The sequence below is a fragment of the Pteropus vampyrus genome, unplaced genomic scaffold (genome assembly GCF_000151845.1).
Source record: "Pteropus vampyrus isolate Shadow unplaced genomic scaffold, Pvam_2.0 Scaffold33, whole genome shotgun sequence".
Taxonomy (NCBI): Eukaryota; Metazoa; Chordata; class Mammalia; order Chiroptera; family Pteropodidae; genus Pteropus; species Pteropus vampyrus.
In genome coordinates this window covers 8,615,544-8,638,095 of record NW_011888814.1, presented here as the reverse complement: position 1 = coordinate 8,638,095, position 22,552 = coordinate 8,615,544, and the positions used below count along the sequence as shown (strand labels likewise).

The window sequence follows — 22,552 nt, the reverse complement described above, 5'->3', positions numbered from 1 at the left end:
GGTTATCTTGAGAGATAGTAAAGTCTTTACAGCTGGTAGTTGAGAGGGGACTAGGGTATAGCAAATAAAAGACTGGGTAATATGATCCATGCAGCATCTTTTAAGCCTCTGTGAGTGGCAAACAGCCTTGGCAAGACTGGATGACCTTACATGTGAACTAGCTCTGTTCTTTCTCACTTCTATGTCTAAGTTCCTTTACAGCCAGTGTAACTGCATTTTTTAAGGCAGATTTTTTTTTTTTTTTGGTAGCATGAATTTTTGTTGTTTCCCTTCATAGGCATAGGTAATAAAGCATTAAATCAGATTCAGATATTCTTCGTAACTACTACTGTGGTTATCATTGCTATTTTGTCAGTTTCTAGTGAAATTTAACCTTGATGCTCAAGTGATGTCTAACCTGTAATAGAGTGTGGCATCCCATTTTTCAGTGGTATCTTCTAGATAATACAAAACATTTTTAGTTAACATTCTTTTATGTAGGAATGAATTAAAAGGAGAAAAATTATATTTCAGTTAGATTTTCTCCCCCTGAGTTTTAAATAAAAGTCCACACATCCATGGCTAATAGACTGTCAGGAAAAATCAGGTCAGTTTTTTATTTAGGTTTGAAGATTTACAGACTGATTACTGTTTTGTCAAATGGAATTTTAGGAGATGAGAAGAATCATACTGAAGGGATTTTTGTCCTAGAAGGGACCTAGTCTCATTCGTCATCCTTTGGATTTGGGGGAGGTGCTTTAGTACCATTTTACAGATAAAGAAACTGATGCCCAGAGAGAATGCCTTACCCAACTCATAAATTCTGTTATGGTAGAACTAGAATTAAATCTCATTTCAGCCCATTCTTTCAAAAAAATTGTTTGTATTTCTTCAACTTCTGTGATGATAAGAATTAACTATGGTGCTTATCAAAAATAAAGGCTCTCTTCGACCCACTGAATCAGAATCTCTGGGAAGTTCGAGAACTGTTGTACTGTGCTATATAAAAATAGCTTTGGCATTGGCTTTATGAAGGATATTTTAAGTCTTTGAAGAATTGAAAGGGAAAATATATTTAAACATTTTTAAACTGATAGGCTGCCAAAGAGAAATAATTTAATATTAACTTAAGTTGTAAATGTCAGTATGAAAGTCAGTATGGTCGGCTACACCAAATAAAGAAAAACCATCCATCAATAACAAAATATTGTGGTTTGAAAAAACAGTGCTGATCTTTTTAAAAGAATAGAATTAGTCAACCTTTTCCATTAACCATATTATGTAGACCAATTAATTACCTTAATTCAGCTTTTATTTTCCTCATTTGAATCTTCCTTTGTCTTTTAGGGACAGCACTTGTTCTAGCCAGATTACCTTTGGATAAGATTACTGAATGTCTTAGTGAACTATGTTCTGTTCAGGTTATGGCGTTGAAAAAGGTGAGTCAAATTAAGTAAGGGAGAGAAACAAATATAAGATGTTTACATGTTAGGAAAAGACAATTATTATACAAGTGATCTTTCATCTACCTAGAAAAGCCAAGAGAATGAACAGAAAAGTTATTAAAATTAAAAAGTCTATCAAAGCTGTATGCATGGAATAAGTAGTCTATAAGTCAATAGATTTTCACTATACCAGTAATACTCTTTAAAAGATATAATGGAGAAAATACCATTCAGGTTAGCATTCAAAATCATTGCCTACCCAATATCCATGAAGAATATTGTAAAAATGTCAGCTCTTCTCAGATTTCATTATAGTTCATTAACAGTGAACACACTAATGGGATTTTTAGGAGACTGACAAAATGATTCTAAAGTTCATCTGTAATGTTATGCTGGTGGAAGTATTTTAAGAAATTTTAGGAAAGAAGAATAAGGGGCATCTTGCTTTATCTCTTGAAATATAAAACTATAATTTTAAAACTTAGTAATAGAAAGTGAAATGTGAATATAATTATGTAATACATGTTATATATAACTTATAATTTAATATAGAACATATGTAGTATCTTAATCATAATAAAGTAAATGGAAAAAATTAAATGATGTTTTCTACTACACAATGATCATATAGTAAAATGTTAGTAATATTTAGTCTTGGTTAGGAAGCAGTAAGATGGAGGAAAGTAATTTGGCAATATTAATTAAAAGTTTGCACCTTTGAGTAACTTTCAAGAAAAAAACAGATCGAGACAGAAGTTGATGTATAAGAGTATATTTTGCAGTGTTTCCAGGTATAACAACCATGTGTTAATGTCCGTCTCTTCAGCTTTTGTCTCAGGAGCCCAGCAACGGCATATCCTCAGATCCCACTGTGTTCTTAGATCGTCTTGCAGTAATATTTAGGTAAGAAGGCCTGTCTTGGGTTAAGAGCTCAAATTAGACCATTTATTAAAGTTAGCAAGTGTTGGTTTTTTTCTTCAAATTTCCATTTACCTCCTATAATCTGTCAGGAGAGTAAGGCCATTACCTGAAGTCTTGGGGCAAAGGCAAATTTTAAGAATTTGTTCTTGGTAGACCTTTGTCAAAAGACTTTTAAAATGTAGTTAATTCTTCTTGTCTGTAGATGAGTGATTCTCAAATTTTAGCGTGCACCAAAGTCACCATTAGGGCTTATCAAAACAGATTGCTAGGTCCTGTTCCCAGAGTGTTTGATTGATTGGGTAGGACCCAAGAAATTACATTGCTGGTAACTTCACAGGTGACGCTGCTGCTGCTTGCTATTTTAAGGACCACACTCAGACATACTATATAGTGTGTGGGTACAAAGAAATAAGCCTCTTCAGTGACCAGGTGAAATTAATCCTTCTTTGAAGTCAAGAGGAGCCTCATAATTAAAAAAGCATTTGAATGACAGTGTTCAAAGAGTGATCTTGAGTTACATAATTTATAATTTGTGAGACCTGCAGGTATAACTGGGATATCAGGGTAATAGTTGCATAAAAGCCCTTGTGAAATACATCAAAATAAGCATTGTTTTAGCTTACTAGTTCTTGTCAACAGGTATCTTTTTCTGAGTTGGTGTAATGCTTTCCTTGTATAAAGAGTTTCTTTTCATTTATAAAGAGATTGGTAATCAATCATACAGTTTTTCCCCCTGCTTTCCTTCAAATTAGTGGATTCTAGAACTAGACAAATAGTTGGATTTAACATATTGCAGGTGGGCCCATATTGTGCATCCTTGGGGTCAGACTAGAATCATGAGAAACTTATTTGGTAGACTGTAGAGTTCCTAAAGCTTTTGACTTAATGCTGGAGATGGAGCAGTTCTTGGTTTCTCAGTGGATTCAGACAACCTGTATATATTTATTAATTTGGAAAAGACTTCATATTCAGGTTTATAAAGGGGAAAAAAATGAAAAAGATAGTCGTAAGTGCCCCGCTGTCACAATTCATGACGTAGTTAGTTTGAGTTTACATGTTCTGGTAGAAGTAGCTTAAAGGTGGCAAAAAAAAAAAAAAAAAGAGTGATTTAAACTATGTGCTCATGTTTGTTTCAGTGGAATAGAAAGAAAAGGTGTTGAGTCATAAAAATAACTTTACTATCTGTTTTTTTGTTTGTTTTGGTGAAATTGGTACTAAATAAACTAATGGGCAGGGCTTTGGGTTCTCAGTGAAATTGCTCTTCTTTCACTGATTTGGGCTGTTGCCTTCCACCAGACACACCAATCCCATTGTGGAAAATGGACAGAATCATCCGTGCCAAAAAGTCATACAGGAAGTAAGTGCTAACATATGCCTATGGAACAAGGCTTTTTTCCTTTTTCTTTACAATATTGTGAGTAACTAAAGTGAGAAGGTACTTTCTTCTAGGTTCAGAGGAAGATTCAATTTGTTGATACAGTTTAAATATCAATGAAAAGAGAAATAGAACAATCTAAATAAATGTTTTTGATTATAGGTTTCATAGGAAAACAGGCTGTAGGGAAATACATTGAGAGGCCAAAGAAGTAGGGAGAGATGAACTGTGAAAATCCTAGAGTTACTAGCGGGCCTGATCAAGACTAGCAAAAAATTTTTGACAAAGCCAATTAACCTTCATGGCTTTGATTTCCCCACCGATAGCTTATTTCCCTTATGCTTTTTCCACTAAGGGTAATGTAAGGATCAAAAGGCATGGTTTGAGAAATGTTTTTCAGATTCTGGGAGGAAACACCAGATATCCTGTGTGTTCAATGATATCAAAAAATGTCATTTTCTTAATTCTAGTTCTCTTGTTCAAGGTCTTCCATACCTTAGAACTATCTTTTAACATCTCTTCCTCTATAATTCATCCTGATTCTTCCCATCCTAAATCAGGAAGTTGAAAGTTTAGGAAAATGTGTATCTTTATTTTTTGGTAAAGATACACATGTTCTTAATATTTACCATGCTTCTCATAAGAAATGATTGTGTTTTAGTGATAAATAATGTATTGTATCTCTGCACATGTGTATACATACCCACCAGCCAGAATCAGGCCTATAAAAGGAAGCTTTTTCCAAATTATTTAAAAGCCAAATTAAATGTTACCAGTTTGGGAACATTTTTTTTTAAGCTCTTAGTTGTTCATTATTTTCTGTCTTGTGCTCTTTTACCTTTAACTCAGATATGGCCAGTTTTATCTGAGACTCTAAATAAGCACCGGGCTGATAATCGAATTGTAGAGCGTTGTTGCAGATGCCTCCGCTTTGCTGTTCGCTGTGTAGGCAAAGGATCTGCAGCCTTGCTACAGCCACTAGTCACACAGGTAAGTTCTCCACAAGAGGAAAATGTAAAGTGTGCAGAATGAAAAAGGAGCCTTTAGAACAAAAACTCTGCTGATAAAATGTGAAATACTTTGTATTTATCAAATATGAAGGAAAAAATATTTGAAAGAGATAAGTAGTGGCTTTGATAGGTGTGTTGTCTTATGAGGGAAACAGCCTGTATATTCTGTATAGGGATAGTCTAATTAGCAGTACATTCCGGTGTAAAATTAGGAAAAGAGAATGACTTTAGTGCTCAACTCTTATATAGCAATGATAAACATTTTTATATTAATTTCCTTTTTTAAAATGTGGCAAGTTAAACTTTGCTGTTTTTTGACCCAAAGGGATTTTCTTCTATCTTGACCATAGGCAGTTGTTCACATAAGTCTCTTATTTGTCAGGATATAAATTTGACTCTTTTATTCACCAAGATCGATATGTGATTATGATGGTGACGCAACTGTATGAGGTTCTCTTAAGATCTTATCTAGATTTTTATATGAGACACCCATGACTAGTGACTTAGTTTGCTAAGTAATTTGTGTTGATGTTAACCTTATAGCAGAGCCAGAACAAGATTGAGGCAAGTGAGGTGCAAGGGGCACAAAATTGAGGGAGGCAAGACCAGGTGCCAGTCTTTCATTTGCAGAACTCTGAGCAAGGACTTTCTTAAATTTTGCACTCATTCTGTGAGGAAAACGACAAGGCTTTAGGCTAGACTGCACCTACCCAACCTGAAGTGACCTTTTTCCATTTTGGCAGGGCACCAACAGTGCAGATTTTAGGAGGCGAACACTCTTAGGAGCTGACCCTGATAGTGAGCGTCCCCTTAAATTCTGCACTTTAAGGGAAAAACTCACCCTCAGTCAGGGTCATGCTAGTTCAGTGTTAGTTGGCACTTGCACAACCGTGCCTCCTTAAATTGTAAATTTGATTAAAGTTTGTCCGGGTATTTAATTTCTGGTGATTTTCTATATTTACTATATCCTGAGTACAACAGTATGTAGTTTGTATTTAGGCTGTGTCCACCTCTGGTCAAGGGTCCTCTTTGGTGAAATACATTCTGGGTTCAATATAACCTGATTTAATGCCCCTTTGCTGTTGGAGGATACCTCACGATTTTAATTTTTTTCCTGCTAATTAAATATGTGACCAACCCAATAGAGTAGACTAACGCGTCATATAGAAGTGTGTTCTAAAGTCAACACATGTGACAAACATGAAAATTATTCTTAAAAGTACCATAAATCAGAGATCAGCAAACTACAGCCAGTGGGCCTGTAGTTTATAAGTAAAGTTTTTGTAAATAAAGTTTTACTGAGGTATAGCTATACTTACTCATTTATGTATTCTCTATTGCCCATTTTTGTGCTACAGTGGCAAAGTTGAGTAGTTAAAAGATTGTACGGCCAGCAAAACCTAAAATTTTACTATCTGCCCCTTTAAGAAAAAATTTGCCAACTCCTGGCTTAAATCATTATTCATTAAGTAGAACATATAGTTTTTGAGTATAGAACAATGAACAGATTGATAGTTCTCATGTTAGGTTCTTTCCATGGTATATGCTGGTAAGAGTCAGTTACTCTACCCTTATCAAGTTCCTAGAGTTGAATTTATATAATAAAATCAATACATGTGTTATAATGGCATTATAAATAGATGCATGTGTAGAAGCCTTTTAATTTTTGGAGGATAGTAGGGTAAAATTCCTAAACAAATTATTCAATTTAAATGTGTACGTTGTGTTAAAATTTCTATTCTTTTGAAATTCAGGTATCTTAATTGGAAACACTTTTTTACTTAAAAGATTAAACGGAGGGGTTTAATCTTTTAAGTAAAAGATTACTTAAAAAGAGTAACTCACAATTTAAACAACACTTTCACAATCTCCTCTAAGTTGAAGGCATTTGATATTTTTGTCCCTGCTATGTCTATACTAATTTTTTTAAGTCATTTTTAATGCACATAAGAGCAACTTTTAGATGTTAGAAAATTAGAGTATACTATGCTATGATGTTATAAATATTACACAAGCCTTGGATAATAGTTCTTTAATTGCTTCTAGTTCGAAGTATTATATAATTCTCTTGTAACATTGTTTTGGCATGATTAAAGGTCAAAGGCTCAAAAGAAGTCTAGAGTACTTGAAAATTATTGAGGAAGTGAGCCCTGTTTCAATTTCAAAAAATGTTGCCAACAAGCTTTAGTATGTTGTCTTAAAGAGAAGAGACCAATCTATTTTTAAATTTCTTCTAGACAGCTTTCTAAGTTGATATTTATTGAAAAGTAAAGAATTGAACTGATTGTTTTTTCCCTTGGCAGATGGTGAATGTGTACCATGTCCATCAGCATTCCTGTTTCCTGTACCTTGGCAGTATCCTCGTGGATGAGTATGGCATGGAAGAGGGCTGTCGGCAGGGACTCCTAGACATGCTCCAGGTGTATTTTCTTTGAAGAGTACAGAAGTGTTTGGCTTAGAGAGTCTAAAGGCTCAGCAGTGTGTTCTTCACCGACCTTTAATTCTGTTGCCCCAGGCATGTTGATTTCCTAATAACAGAGAGGTAGAAAAACGTCCTAGTTGTTCTCTGGACAGGACTGCTTAGGAGAAGAAGAGAGATTGACCACACAAATGTAACGACCATTACAGATATTACTGCCTAATTTATGCACTCCAGAGATAGGTGTTTGTGGGGAGTGGGGAGTAGGCAAATGGATTTAAAATAAAGGATCTCTAAGCTCAAGCATGATTTTATTTTTAATTTCCTGCCTGAAACAGCCAATAAAGTAGTTTACTTAGCAGGGGTGAACTTAGAGTAAATAGCAAGCATTGGAAAAGACTCCTCATGTACTTCTTTTTTCTCCCTCCTAGTTGCAAAAGGGGAAAAATATATTAGGAATTAAATTACAATGCTCCTTTTCTCAAGATATCTTTCCCTTAAAATTTCATCTGCTATTTCATATATTATGATTAGAATTTCACATCTATTCCCTTAGTGGACTAACCATATCTAGGATATATGCATAGTCTTTACTTAGAAACTTCTAAAACTTTGAAATGACATATATCCATTTTCATCAATTAATATCCATACCCTCTACCATTTCTGAAATGTGGATTTCATATGTGAAAACTGTTCATATCAACCGAGAAGGATTTCTCTCTTCCTTTTCTTGATCTGATTCTCATCACAGTCTCTGTCTTTTCCTGTCCGTGCTTCCCCTCTTTGTTCCCTTTGGATATGTTGTGACATTTAGAAGATCTGAATGCTGTGGCATTTATATACAAAGCATTTGTTTAAAATCACTTCTGTTTTAGGCACTGTGCATCCCCACATTTCAGCTCCTAGAACAGCAGAATGGGCTCCAGAATCACCCTGACACCGTGGATGACCTGTTCAGGCTAGCCACCAGGTCAGTCCTTCTAAAGAACAACCCTTTCTTTTACTGTTCACCCCCCTTACTGCTTAGTCTTGTCACCTAACACTGACTGTTTCTTTCTCTGTGAAGTGAGGTAAATGGAGTAGGTAGATTAATATTAATAATTCATAACTCAGTTAAATTTTGAGCCAGAATACCGATTGCCGTAAGTGAGGAAAAAAAGTTGGTTAGGAGCAGAGGTAGGTAGCTGAGTTCCTGTCATGAACAGGGGACATGCACAAGACAGTAAAAATAAGCTTGGTAGAAACATTTGACTAGATAGTCTCTCAAATCCCCTGTAGTTGTAACTTTTTATGCTTCACCTCAACTTTTTCCTTGAGGAGCTTAGCATCCCTCCTCCCTTCCTTCCTTCCTTCCTCCCTCCCTCCCTCCCTTCCTTCCTTCCGTTTATTTTTTAAATTATTGGGGGTTCGAAGATCTAAGAAGCCTGTGGAAAACTGAGTAGAAAGTATAGAGTTTCCATATATCTCCTGCTTCTACCACCCCAGTCCTTCCTTACTATCAGCATCCCCCACTGGAGTGGTTTATTCGTTAGAATTGATGAACCTACATGGACACATCATTATCACCCAAAGTCTGTGGTTTACATTAGTGTTTACTCTTGGTGTTGTACCTTCTGTGGGTTTGGACAAATGTATAATTACATGTATCCACCATTATAGTATACAGAATAGTTTTACTACCCTAAAATTCCCTTGTGCTCCACCTATTCATCCCTTCCTCCCCAACACCCCTAAACCGTAGCAACCATGGATCTTTTTACTGTCTCCATAGTTTTGCCTTTTACCCTGGCTACTTTTATAACTGTCATTTATACCTAGCCTGTTTTTCCACACCAGATTTATTCAACGTAGCCCTGTTACCTTGCTGAGGAGCCAGGTGGTCATCCCTATCTTACAGTGGGCCATTGCTTCTACTACCCTTGACCACCGGGATGCCAATTGTAGCGTCATGCGGTTCCTTCGAGACCTCATCCATACAGGGGTAGCCAATGATGTGAGTATAAACATTGTGCCTTTTCTACTTTTCAGCTCACTATCTTCTCATATTTCTTCTTCTTTTCCTTAGGGATATCTGTCTCCTTATTTGATCTGCATTGGTTGGCATGTAGTATAGTGGATCGTTCACTAACAAAAACATCAACTATTAGATTTAAGACAACCTGTACTAAATGCAGTAAGTTGTATAAAACAATCTAAAATTATCTCTGTTACCAAGCCATTTGTTGTCTAGTTGAAGGGATAAAGACAACAAGAAGGCAGTATTTGATTGTCAGATGAGTCGATAAGTCATGATTGCTATGAGATCAGAGAGGGAAAAAGCTCTTTGGAAAGATGTGGGTTGAGATAACTTTGCGGCAGAGGAGGGCCCTCAGTGGCACCATAAACTATATGTAGAATTTGGATGGACTGGAGTGGGAAAGATAGTCTGGGTATAAATCATGAGCAGAGAAAGTCAGGAAAGCACTAAGTGTGTTAGTAGACAATTAAGAGACCTGTTTGGCTGGAGTGCTAAAGTGGTTCACGAAGTTTTCAAAGGTAGATTTGGGTAGATATGGAGTAAAATTGAAGGTGAGGGAGAACAGTGAACAAGTAAGCAAGTATGTGACTAGGCTTAATTATTATTAAGAAGTTTGGCAATAAAAGGAGAGAAATAAAAATAGCTAGAATAAAAAAGTAAAATTATTTTTTTCAAGATGTTAGAAATATGTGTATTCAAAGACTATAAAAAGGAAAAAAATAAGATGTATTTGATACCTGATACAAGTCTTTGATTCTTATTTCAGTTGGTTTTTAAAAAGGAAAAAGGGTTACTTTGTTACTTTTTCACAGAAAGAAATGATTAAGGAAATTGCTACCCTTCATCTTTAACCACTGTTTGTCTTCTGCCTTCTATGCATGAAAAATTTAAGAGTTAAGGTCATCTCAGCTGAAACTCATGCCCATTTCCTTGATACTAAACTCTTAACATTTTTTTCCTAATGACAAGACATTTAGTGGATTTTGTGAATCCAGATGTTGTATAATATACTTTCTTAACCAGGAAAGAGATATTGCAAGACTAAAGGAGAAAGAGTACTTGGTCTTTGGAAAGTTAAAATTAAAACTCACCCAGGGCTCCTATTTTCTTACAGCATGAAGAAGACTTTGAGTTACGGAAAGAACTGATTGGACAGGTGATGAACCAGCTTGGACAGCAACTTGTAAGCCAGCTGCTCCACACATGCTGCTTTTGTCTCCCCCCCTATACCCTACCAGATGTGGCCGAAGTGCTGTGGGAAATCATGCAAGTTGACAGACCGGTAAGGTTCTTTTCGTAAGGAATCCATTCTCCTAGTCCTCAATTTTGATTCATTGACGCCAACAATAACTTTGAAACTAGCCCTGTTGTATGTTGTAGAACCTAATTTAGGCATATTGCTAGGTTTAATTGTTAGATGAAGGGGCCTTTAGAAGGGCAGTAATTTATCATTGGGTTCTCCAAAGTGTATTTGTATCACTGTCATGGGGTGTATTTATTACCAGAAATGAATACTAAGCATGGAAATTAGCTGTGCGGCAGGCCAGTGAGAAATTTGTTCACTTGTGAGACATGCCCATGTTATCAGTTATATAGTATTAACAGGTTATTCAGGAAGTGTTCACTTCAGGCTCCTTAGATAGCACTGTATGGTTCCCTAGCCAGAGCATTTGGAGGCATATAGGTATAAAACTAGCTCTCAATATGTACTTGGATTTGTTTCCCCTTTAGATTTATTTGCTTCTTGTTTCAGTTCTTGAACCAGGTTCTTCTGGTTCTTTATCACCTGAGCATGGAAATTTTTTTAGGCTATCCAATAATCTCCAAGTAGTTTCAGTGCTGGGCCACGTGATCATAAATCAGGTTATGTGTACTACATGAAAGTTTTGAGCATAGTGGTAAAGTATACCATAGCCTATAAATTATTTTTAAAATCAGATTTGTTATTTTTAATATTAATATAAAGCAGTTCAGAAAAGTACACAGTTGGACCTAGTTAAAGTGAGCTGTCTTCTGGAACAGAAAAGTCCAGATTCATAAGTAACTTACAATTTTTAAGTCCATTTATATCCTAATGGTTAGTGTCTCCTACTTTATATCTTTGATGGCAGTTCTTAGCCTCAATTTCAGCAGTTTCACAAAATGGAGTGCACTTCTACTGCTGGACTCTGATATGACTGAGCGAGAAGTTCTGCCTAGTCTTGGATTTGTGTGTTCATCTCCAAAATGCGGTTGTGACTGGTTGTGTATTGACTTAGTCGGCATATGCTTTACTTGATCTTTGGCTCATCAGACAAAAACAGTCACATGTAAGGACACTTTAATAGGTTTCTAACATTTTCTTTGGGTTTATACTTTAGGAACGGCCACGTGAAATTTAATTCTTACACATCAAACTCTGAGGCTCCTGTATTACTTTGGTTTTATCAAATAGCTCTGCAGATCTTCCATATAAGTTCAAGTACTTCAGGAATGAATAGTACCAATAGTTTCCATTGCTAGTTGTTCAATACATATATTCTATTTCAGTATGATACAGTAATATTTTTGTGTTTTCCTGAAATTCCTCTGCAAGCCCCAGAGACCAACAAGTTCAAGCCCCAAAGTCCTTGACGTGAAAAATAAAATTTCTATACTTTTTCACTTTTTTAGAAATATATTTGGTTCCCAGGTAACAAAAGACTTACATAAATTTAATTTTAATAAACATTCTAGATTTGTAAACATACAGTTATGTGCTAATGAACAAGAAAATGAAAATAGCAAGTTTGGGCAGGAATAGAAACCAGGTAGCCATGTGTTCTTAACTTAAGAGTTTATTATGTACCTACGACTTAACAAGTAATTTAAAGTGATTGTTTTCTATAAAATCAACTACGACTGAGTTTTTCTAAAGGAACTCACATAAATTTGGGTTGTCTATACCCTAAACCAATTGAAATTGTAATTAAGGATTTAAGTCTAAAGAAAATTTACATTCTTGAGCACTTTCTTAATTACACCATTTTCAAAGTTCACAAATTTTTCAGTAGAAGATAACATACCAGCTTTGTCTCTTCACTTGAGTGAACTATTAAAATTAAAGCCCTTTATTCTGTTCCTTCCTTTCTTTGTTGTATACCCATCTGTAACAAATTTATTCACTGTTTTCAACCAAATTTCTCAGATTCCTTTACTGGAGGATGATAAGGCCCATTATATGCTAGCTAATTAGTTTTTTGCTTTTTAGTTTCCTATTGTTTTTGTTTGGGGGGATACTATAGTTTAAATCATGGGCAATTTTTGGATGCTAAAACTTTGTCAATTAGGGGTTCTTCCTGAATCTTTTATACCTGCTTGTTTTTGTCTGAGTTGTTGTCTTCTTTGGGGGCAGCATTTGGAGAATTATGCAGTGCTTTTAAAAAGCATTTATAGTGGAATATTTACTTTTGCTCTGGTCTATTATGATCATAAATCAACATAATGGGAAAATATGTAATATAAAAACAGTAAGCCAAAAATTATGAGCAAACTATACTTCCTACTTAAGAAAGGCGTGAAGAAAAATTAGAGCTGACTCAAAGAACAATTTAGCTAAAAATAAGAACCCAGAAGAATTCTCTAGAATTTTGATTTTTAGTTTGAAGAGGAAGGAAGTAATGGGGCAGGGGGTAAGGACAAGCAATTTTTGTGCATATGAAAGGTATAAAGAGACTATACTTGGATATAAATAAATTCTTTTAAATAGCAACAAGAGTGAGCAACACAAATTTTCTAACCTGACGAATGGTCGATTATCACAAATGATCTTACCAATATGACTTACGAGAGAGATGACCTTAAAAGCCTTAAGATTCTGGATTTATATTACATACATACTTTGTGACATGTTTACATACTCAACTTTCTGCTCTTTCTAGTAACTGACCTTTGTTTTGGATTGCCTTTGATCTTTACACTCAAGAGTTTTCTGGCTGCTGTTTAATTTTAGAATATTATATAAGTTTAATGACAGGTACAGAACAATAGCATCATCCGGAAGAGACTTCCCTTCCCAGATAGAAGGGCTCTCTCTGAAATGATGCCTGCTGCCCCTTTGAAGGGAAGTCTAGGCACGCCTTTATAAATTATTCCAACCCCCATAGGGTTGGAAAGTCTAAAAATAGTACTTTTATTAATCCCTATCTTTGGTTCCAGGTCTGGGGGAACTAATACTACTAAGGAAAACTTGTGGGGTTTTATTGCTACCTGTAGAGTCCCAGTTGAGTAATTCTTGCCTCCTTTTAAAACTCTCATCCCTCTTCTCGGTACAGACCTTTTGTCGATGGTTAGAGAATTCCTTGAAAGGTTTGCCAAAGGAGACAACTGTTGGAGCTGTCACAGTGACACATAAACAATTAACGGATTTCCACAAACAAGTCACTAGGTAAGTGATGCTGGTGTGGGGTTTTTTTTGTTTTGTTTTGTTTTGTTTTTTAAAGAATGAACAGCCGCTGGGGTGTGTAGAAACAATATATCTTTGTTTCTTATACCATCTTAGTTATAGATCTGCCCAGGAGTATGTTTCTTGTGTGCCTTTTGTATGTTCACATTTTACTGTCCATGTAGCCTTGACTCGCACAAATTAGCATTGGAAACCAATCTTGGGGAAAACACCACAGTGCCGTATATGTGCTTATAATTTTTATTGTACATATGTATTAATTGGTATAAGATCTTAATGAGTAAGAGGAAGTATTATTTCTTCCAAAAGAAAGATGCACTGGACAGCCCATTACCCTGTAGGAGATCGGTCTTTTCCTTTTTGAAGTCCTTCTCAGTTCTCATCCATATTCAGAGGTCAAGAATACCGGTGCCTAAATAGGCGAAGCATTGGTTGTAAAACATTATAGAGTGATATAGAGTGCAGTAAATTGGAGAATTTCACCATGCATAAAGATACTCAAATTCACATTTCATGCAGACTAAACAAAGCACCTCCCTGGGATGCATTAGGCCCATGAACCACTTGCTTACAGCCCCATTAAAATGTTAAGTGTACATAGTGTTTTTTTTTTTACTGTGAACATAATAAACATTTTAAATAATAGCTATATAAGTCTTCCTAATTATTATTTTATATAGGTGCTGCTTGATTTCCTTACAGTGTGCCTCTATTAACAGGCATTTGCTTTTTATTTCGGTTTGTTTATTCGTTTGTTTCATTTTTTCAGTATTACTGATAATATAGAAAGTGTAGCCTTTTCCTTCTTTCTACTGTTTTCCTCAAAATCACTAAATCAAAGATTATGAACTTTGATAATATTAATGACAGCAGTTTAAATTGGATTTTGTAACTTTGTGTTACCTTGCCTGATATTCCTTTTTCTATCTATAGAGTCTTAAAAATTTGGACTAAATTTTAAGCAATGGCTTATATTCATACCATTTGAATGATTTATAGGTCCAAGGATGAGTGTTGCAATGCAGTTGGTAATAGTGAAAAAAAAAAAACCTGGAAATATTCTGATTGCCCATCAAAAGAGGATAGTTAAATAATTAACAGTATGTCTATACTAGTAAGTGACACTAAAAAAGAAGTAAAAAATGCACAATACAGAAAAACATAAGATATATTATAAAAGGCAAAAGTGACACTTAAAGTGTTTTTAATTTTGATAAAATACAAAATTTATCATCTTAACCGTTTTTAAGTGTGCCATCCAATAGTGTTAAGTACAATTCACATTGTTGTGAATCTCCAGAATTTTTCATCTTGCAAAACCGAATGTATATACCCATTGAACAATAACTTCCCATTCCCTACTCCCGCCTGCCCCTGGCAACCATCATTCTGCTTTCTGTTTTTTTAAATTTGACTACTCTAGGTAATTCATATAAGTGAAATCATACAGTATTTATTTGTTCTTTTTTGGCTCACTTAGCATAATGTCCTCAAGGTTCATCTGTGTTGTAGCATATGTTAATTTCCTTCCTTTTTAAGGCTACATAATATTTCATTGTATGTGTATACTACATTGTATTTATCCATTCATAGACATTCAGGTTGCTTCCATGTCTTGGCTATTATGAATAATGCTGCAGTGACCATGAGTATACACTTATCTCTTTAAGACCCTGTTTTCAGTTCCTTTAGATAGATACCTAGAAGTGGAATTGCTGGATTATGTGGCAATTCTATGTTTAATTATTTGAGGAACCTCCATACTGCTTTCTATAGTGGCTATACCAGTTTATATTCCTGCCAATAGTACACAGGGTTCTCATTTCTCCATATCTATTTTTACTTTTGTTGCCTGTGCTTTTGATGTCATATCCAAGAAATCCTTACCACATCTAATGTCATGAAACTTTTTCCATGTTTTTTCCTAAGAGTTTTATAGTTTTAGGTCTTAACATTTAGGTCTTTGATCCATTTTGAGTTAGTGTTTGTATATAATATATGTAAAGGGTCCAAGTTCATTCTTTTGCATGTGGCTATCCAGGTTTCCCAGCATTGCCATTTTCTGTATTGAATGGCATCTTTATTGAAAATCATTTGACCATGTATGTGAGAGTTTAATTTCCGGGCTCTATTCTATTCCATTGGTCCTGTCTGTCTGTCTGTCTGTCTGTCTGTCTGTCTGTCTTTTTGCCAGTGCCATATCATGTTGGTTACTATGGCTTTGTAATAAGTTTTGAAATTGGGCAATGTGAGACCTTCAGCATTGTTCTTTTTCAAGATTATTTTGGCTGTTCAAGGTCCCTTGAGATTCCATATGAATTTTAGGAGATTTTTTCTGTTTCTACCAAAAAAAAAAAAAATCAGTTGTGATTTTTAATAGGGATTGCATTGAATCTGTAGATCACTTTGGATAGTATTGACATCTTAACAATGTTGAGTCTTTAGCCAGTGAACACAAATTGTCTTTCCATTTATTGGTGTCTTCAATTTATTGCAGCAACGTTTTGTAGTTTAAATATTTTATTCTTTTTGATGCTATTGTAAATGAACCAACATGCACTTTTAAAAGCTGTTTTATCATAAATGTTATATCTATACAGGCTACTTTTCTGGGAAGATACACCATAGGATCAGGATGAGAGGGGAGGGAGACTTTCCTTTTTTCTCAGCCTCTGTACTGTTTGCATTTCTTTCATGAGCATGTGGTATACTTTTATAATTAAAACCAGACCAAGTTTTTAAAGGGGAGAGAAAATAAATTTTAGGCATAAGAGCTACTCTTTTCTCAGAACTGATTTCTTAATGTCACTTTATAAATTGGTTTACTTTCTCACCTCCCAGATTATTTCTAATAATTTTGTTAATGTTAAAATATGAAACCTTTTGAGTGCTATCTTATAGCTTACTAAGTTGCTTAATTTCATGCCCCAGAAGTAATTGACTTTTGGCCATAGATCAAGTGGCATGCATGACTGGAAAATAGCATGTGACTGCCTGCCTTCATGACACATTTTGCCAGAAGAGGGGATTTCCCCTCTACTAGGTAGGCATATATTGGCTGGGATGACCTTACAAAATTATTTTATTTCTTTATGTTATGAATCCTCCCAGTATAAGTAGTATTCCATCTACAAGTTGTCTCAGGGAGGGAAAAATTAACAGTTGTCCCTCTCTGTTTTTGCTCTTTTCCATCTAGTGTTGATCAGTCGGAGGGCAGGGTCATATTGGCTCTGATTTCCTTAGAGCAAATGGGAGCCTGCAGAGAACCCGCAAAGGACTGGGCTTAGAGTCAAGGATGCTAGTTTGAATGTTCCCACTTACTTCAGCTTATTCATCTGTAGAATAGGGTTAGTAATTCCAATCTCAGAGTGTTATTTTGAGTTACTAAGTAGAAATCTAAAGATCTGGCACATAGTAGGTAATCAGTGAATGTTAACTTTCTCTTTGGAAAAGAACCTGCAAGAATGTCATACTTGCAAAACTAGATGGAGCTTGTCTCTTGCCAGCTCTAAGGCAACCACCCACACATTCTCCACCAAGCCCATATTTCTTCATCTGGGCTAATATACATGACAGAACAATAGAGTAAGTCTGAAATAAAAGTTATGGACATTCTCTAAGTTAAGTAAAATCTTGGGGCAAAGGAGAAGAACCCAGATAATGCAGTGCTTTGAACAAAAATATCAGTGATCTTTGTGCTGTGATACGGGAAAATAAGGTGCACTACCAACCTGGCCTACTTGATCTTTCATTGCTAAACAAGTTTTGCAGCTCCTTACAGTAAGCTGTGCTATAATGGTGGGAAATGAACAGAAGTAAGAGGTAATGTTAGGTGCTAGAGAAAGGGTTTGAGGTTGCTCACCTCCCCTTAAAAATTCTCTCTCTTTAGTATGTGTGTTGCCCTTGAACCTTCTGCTCCATGCATGACTCAGTCTCCCTTTTGGTTTTAAGGTCCTATAACTCCTGCCTCAACATGCTGCTTTGTTTGCCATCCTAGCAGGGAGGGTGAACTGGTTCAGTTTCATTTCAGCAAGTCCAAGCCTGTTTTCAGATGATGCTGGTAATTAATTCCTTAGTGTTTTTAATTGGTAAACTTAAAGAAAGCTGGGATTTTTCATTCTGAAATACCATTTTTGCTCTCCAGACACCACTAATTATGACTAGAAGAAATCATGCCATCATTTTCCATTTCTCTGGAATGGATTGGAATTATGAGACTAGAGGCCAGAAAATAGAAACTAGAGGCCAGAAAATAGAGCCTAGAAATATAGTGTCAGCCTTAAATAAATAGAGATAGAAAAAGGATTAAAGCAGAAAGCGGAAAATACTTCTAGATTTTAGGAGTTTTGTGTTTTGTTTTGTTTTGTTTTTATTCACTTCTTTGGGCTTAATCACCAAGGACATTTAAGTTCAACATTTGGCTGAAGCTCTTGACACTAAAGCAGTTGCTGACAGGATTGGGAACAGAAGCTGAGCTGATTTTGGGATACTGTGGCCTGACCCTCATTTCATCTAGTTCTCCTGCACTTGCATTTGGTTTTAATACTTTTTCTCATGTGTCACAAAAGAAGCTAAGGCTGGAGTTATCATTTCCCTTCCAGATTAAACCACGATCTCTGGTTGAAGGATAGAATTTAAAACATGCAAGGCATTAGGAGAGAAAAAGAATCTTGATTCTCCAGCCCTGTCCTAAGGTTAACTGTATCCTACTGTCCTCGTCCCTTAAAACACACCACACAGTGGCTTCCCTCGGGTTCCATATCTTCCTCCTCCATGACATTGGGAGCATGAATGATAAGGGCTCACTCACCCTGTCCTTAACAGTCATTATTGGTTTGGAAATACACCGAGAAATGTAGTGCCTTTACTGAAGCATGTTAAATTCATGAAGAGCAAATGGCAGGATTCAAGACCTTCCTCGTTTTCATGACATTTTTCAGATGAAGAGCAACTAAAAGAAAGTGTCTAGGATATTCTGTTGAATCAAATCCTGGAGTCTCAATCAAGGTTCTTAATGATGTTTCAGACCTTATAGTAGGTAGGGAAATCCAGATGTGGGCACTTAAGCGGGTAGCTCTCATTTCTCCTTTTCTGTTGGATCACTGTTAGCATTTCCCTCCGCTGGTGTTTAACCATTATGAGGAGAGAGAGCTTTCTTACATTGAATCCCACCGAGGCTGTAGGCTGTAGTTCCTGAGTTTTTCCAAATCACAGATGGTCATAGAAGGGTGAGCATATTGGGAAGAGCTTTCTTTTCCACTGTTTGGACAAAGGAAGCCTTTGGAAGAAACCGGGTCAGATGAATATTGGGCTATTTATTCTGCTTAGGCATCTCAGTGCTTGCCTGAGAACCAAGTTCTGATTCCTCCTCCTCCCTTTCTACAGGCCTTAACCCTTTCCTCTCTCCTCTACCTCCTCCTCCCACAGGAGGAAACCCTGAGCAGCCTGTTCAACTAGAAAATCGATGACTGATAGAGACTTAGTTGCTGGACTGGGCTTTGTAAACAAAATCTGCCTTTGGAAGAGAATGAGGAAACCAGGGTACCTAAGTTAGCTCAGCTCGTAGAATTAAAATAATCAGCCTTAGGTGAATATGCTTGCTTTTTTTACTTTGGTGTTTCTGCCTTACTTGTTTTTATGTGAAAGATTTTAACCAAGTGGTAGTGGTGGTGGTGTAGCAGCAGCCTACATTTGTTGAATACTATTTTGTTCACTGCTCTGTTATCCTAAGCATTTTACATATATGAACTGATTAAATTCTCAAAACATTATGAGATGGATAGTAGATGAGGGAACTGAGGCAGATTGGTAACTTGCCCAAGGACACAGTGGAGCCAAGATTCAAACCTAGGCAATTTTTCTATAAGCCCATTTTTTAAGGACCATACGGCTGGCTTATAATTATTCTCATATCTAATAGTTAATATTTACTCTTGAATTATAGAAAAATTGGAAGCAGAGTCAATGTTGTTGTTGTTTTTCAGCGTATTATATCTTTCTCATCAGTCAGGGACCAACCTCCCTTTTCTTTTCTAGTGCTGAGGAATGTAAACAAGTTTGCTGGGCCTTGCGAGACTTCACCAGGTTGTTTCGATAGCTCACTCCTGCACTGTGCCTGTCACCCAGGTGAGTGGTATGTCGTTCCCAGCTTTCCCCTGGCTGCCAGGAGTGCTTGGGTTGGGGGTGGGCATACGTTTTAATGCCCATCATGGGACTAGTACTATAGCTAGAGTCAGGGAAGGACCTGACAATTTAATCCTGCTGTACAACTGGGAGATGCAGGGTCCTGATTTTCTTGAGCTATGGCAGCCAGATAATTGTCAGCTTCTTTTGGATGCTCTTTTCACTTGTATAAGAAAGTTACTGTTGTGGAATATCTCAAAAAAAAAAAAAAAAAAATTCTCTTTACCTTACAGACACTTCTAGGGCGGTAAGTGTGTATGGTTAACAAACAAGTATTTTTTTTAACAGTGCTGACCTAAAGTTGACCGTGGTACATGGCATGACTCATCTAAAACTGACCTTTCAGATTTAATGAGCAAAGATGCTTATTCTAATTTGAACACTGAAATGCCAGGTTTTGACTCAGGCAGGAGGTATAGGAAAGGAGCTGACATCTCTGTCTAGCTCATGATCATCAGTTTTCTCCATATGCTTCCTATCGCCTGATTTCTGAAGCAAAGCAAGAAGCTGAGCTAAGGAAAGAAAGGACTGGGTAGAGGGACTTGGGTTCCATTTTCTTGACTGAGAGAAGAAAGGTAACTTTCCTCTAAGCCTACCCTCTGACATTTTAAGCAGAATTTATTCAGTCAGGAGGCAATTCTCGATGCATGTATAGGACTCTGGTAATTTCTGTGATTAAATGCATTAGTAAGTGAAAGTGCTGTTCAGCAAGCAGTGCCTCACCACACCAGAAATTATTTCTATGTTTTAGTTCTTTAATGAGTAGTGATAGCCTTTTGGATCCTCAGGTTTTACAGTGTCTATAAAAGCTAACATTGATACACGTTGGGTGAACAGTGAATGTTCATAGCAAATATTCATGGAGCCCTTACTGTGTATCAGATACTACTATAAATGATGTATGTGTTTTAACTAAGATAACCCTCACCCAGTTCCCTGGGTTAGTTACTGTTATTATTCCCATTTTATAAATGAGGAAATTGCGCTTCTAAGACGTTAAACAATTTGCTTGATGTCACAGTCGGTAATTGATAGAGCCACAATTCATATGTAGACATTCTGGTGCCAGAGTCCTCATTTTTAACCACTCTCTTTAGCACTTTACAGTAGTACTCTTTCCAGAGAGTCTAAATCATTGTTTTTTAAACTTTTATTTGTGAAACTCTAATATTTAAATAGACCGAAGTGGAGATTTTCTGGTTGGTTTAGAGTGGGTAGCATGGAACTACTGGCTCACCTTTACCCCCACATATCATTCTGAATTTCCACAGGACCCTCAGGATTGGAAAAGCACTGCAGATAGTATTTCATTAAAGCAGTAGCTCCCTTCAAATCACAAGTAAAACTTGAATTTCTTTTTTTTACTGACTTCTTATGGCAGAGACCAGAATAAGGTACCTGAGCAAGTATAGAAACTTCTGCCTTGACTTTATAAAATGCTTATTGTCTCCTGGACCACAAGTATTGACTATCTTTTCTCTTTTGTCAGGAATGTCTTTTTAAATTAGAAGACAGGAAGAAAACAAACCAGACTGTGTCCCACAATCAGAAACCTCCATTGTGGCAGAGGGGCCTTCACCGCCACCAGGGCGCCCACCAGACAGGGAGAGACTCCAGCCTTCCGAGGCTATCCTGAGGAGTTCCTGTTTGGGGGTGAGGGAAAATCAGCACGGTTTTTAAAAAGATGGCTGCGGGCCTGTCCGGCGTGGTGGGAGGGGAGCTGGTTTCCTGGTGAGCTTGTTTCTAAAAGGAAAAATAATTTTAAGGAAATAAAAAAGGAAAACTAAACTTAAACCAGAACTGAAACATTCGCCTGGTAGCAAATGACACACACACATACATACACATACCCACACACACACATGCTGACACATGTGTGTGCACACAGAAAAATTAAAGTACAACCTTTCTGTGAAACAAGAAAAACAGATACTTAGGGAAAATGGGAATTCAGATGAGATAAATAGCTGCAATGGAAGATAAGGGTCAAGATCATCTTACGGTTCTTTATTGTTTTGCCCTCTCTCTCATCCTCCCTTCTTTCCTGTTTCCCCTCCTCTTTTAACAAAGTGGATAGAAATTTCCCCCATCCTCCCCAGGCGTTTCTTACCACCTTTAGAGTTGTTCGAACAGGGAGGAGTAAGTACAGAGCCTGTTCTGTTCTATATCATGGTCACATCAGTGATAGTGAGACCTGCCAGGGCCAAAATTCATGTATGTCCCGACTCTGACCACCCTCTCCAGTCTCTGATCCACTTCCAATCCACATTGGGTTGTTGTCAGCCTTGGAGAAAAGAGCCAAAATTGGGTTGAGTGGGATATAAATGTATATTCTAAGTTTTAACTTTTTTAAGATTTTTTTTTTAGTTAATATTTCACCCACAGACATGAAAAAAAAAAAGAGGGGGGGAATATGGAAAAAAGTGTTTACAGGGCTAAGTGTATTTTACTAAAAAATGTGGAAATTATTTGACTTTATGGGGATGAGGCGGGAAAGGGAAGCCCAAAGCAGATCTTAATGTTTTAAAGGCATTGCAGCCCTGCACAGGCACTAAACATGAGGGCACTGTTCTGTCTGGTGTTGTAGCCATCTCAAGAACAAATCAACAACAAAAAAAAAAAGAAAAAAGAAAAAAATAAATTTTTAAAATTTAATCAATGTTTGTTTTATTTTCTTTCACTGCCTCATAGTTCTGAAATGGTACAACTGGACCACTTCCATGAGCAGTCTTAGTTGTGATCACATCATCTGTGTTTGAAGTTTAAAAGGCAGGCCC

General features: G+C 36.4%; 1 protein-coding gene across 2 annotated transcripts in view; it reads left to right on the top strand.

Annotated features, from left to right (window-relative positions):
- The window catches only part of TNPO3 (transportin 3), a 72,100-nt gene extending 49,670 nt beyond the window's left edge, over nucleotides 1-22,430 (top strand). For both annotated transcript variants that reach the window (XM_011357207.2, XM_023528922.1), the window contains exons 13-23: nucleotides 1,327-1,418; nucleotides 2,251-2,327; nucleotides 3,642-3,702; nucleotides 4,570-4,710; nucleotides 7,034-7,150; nucleotides 8,028-8,122; nucleotides 8,989-9,145; nucleotides 10,284-10,451; nucleotides 13,462-13,574; nucleotides 19,629-19,718; nucleotides 21,265-22,430. In XM_011357207.2, coding sequence (XP_011355509.1) covers nucleotides 1,327-1,418; nucleotides 2,251-2,327; nucleotides 3,642-3,702; nucleotides 4,570-4,710; nucleotides 7,034-7,150; nucleotides 8,028-8,122; nucleotides 8,989-9,145; nucleotides 10,284-10,451; nucleotides 13,462-13,574; nucleotides 19,629-19,689 — 1,082 coding nt within the window. In that variant the 3' untranslated portion in view covers nucleotides 19,690-19,718; nucleotides 21,265-22,430. The remainder of the gene's footprint in view (nucleotides 1-1,326; nucleotides 1,419-2,250; nucleotides 2,328-3,641; nucleotides 3,703-4,569; nucleotides 4,711-7,033; nucleotides 7,151-8,027; nucleotides 8,123-8,988; nucleotides 9,146-10,283; nucleotides 10,452-13,461; nucleotides 13,575-19,628; nucleotides 19,719-21,264) is intronic.
- Nucleotides 22,431-22,552: the final 122 nt, after the last annotated feature.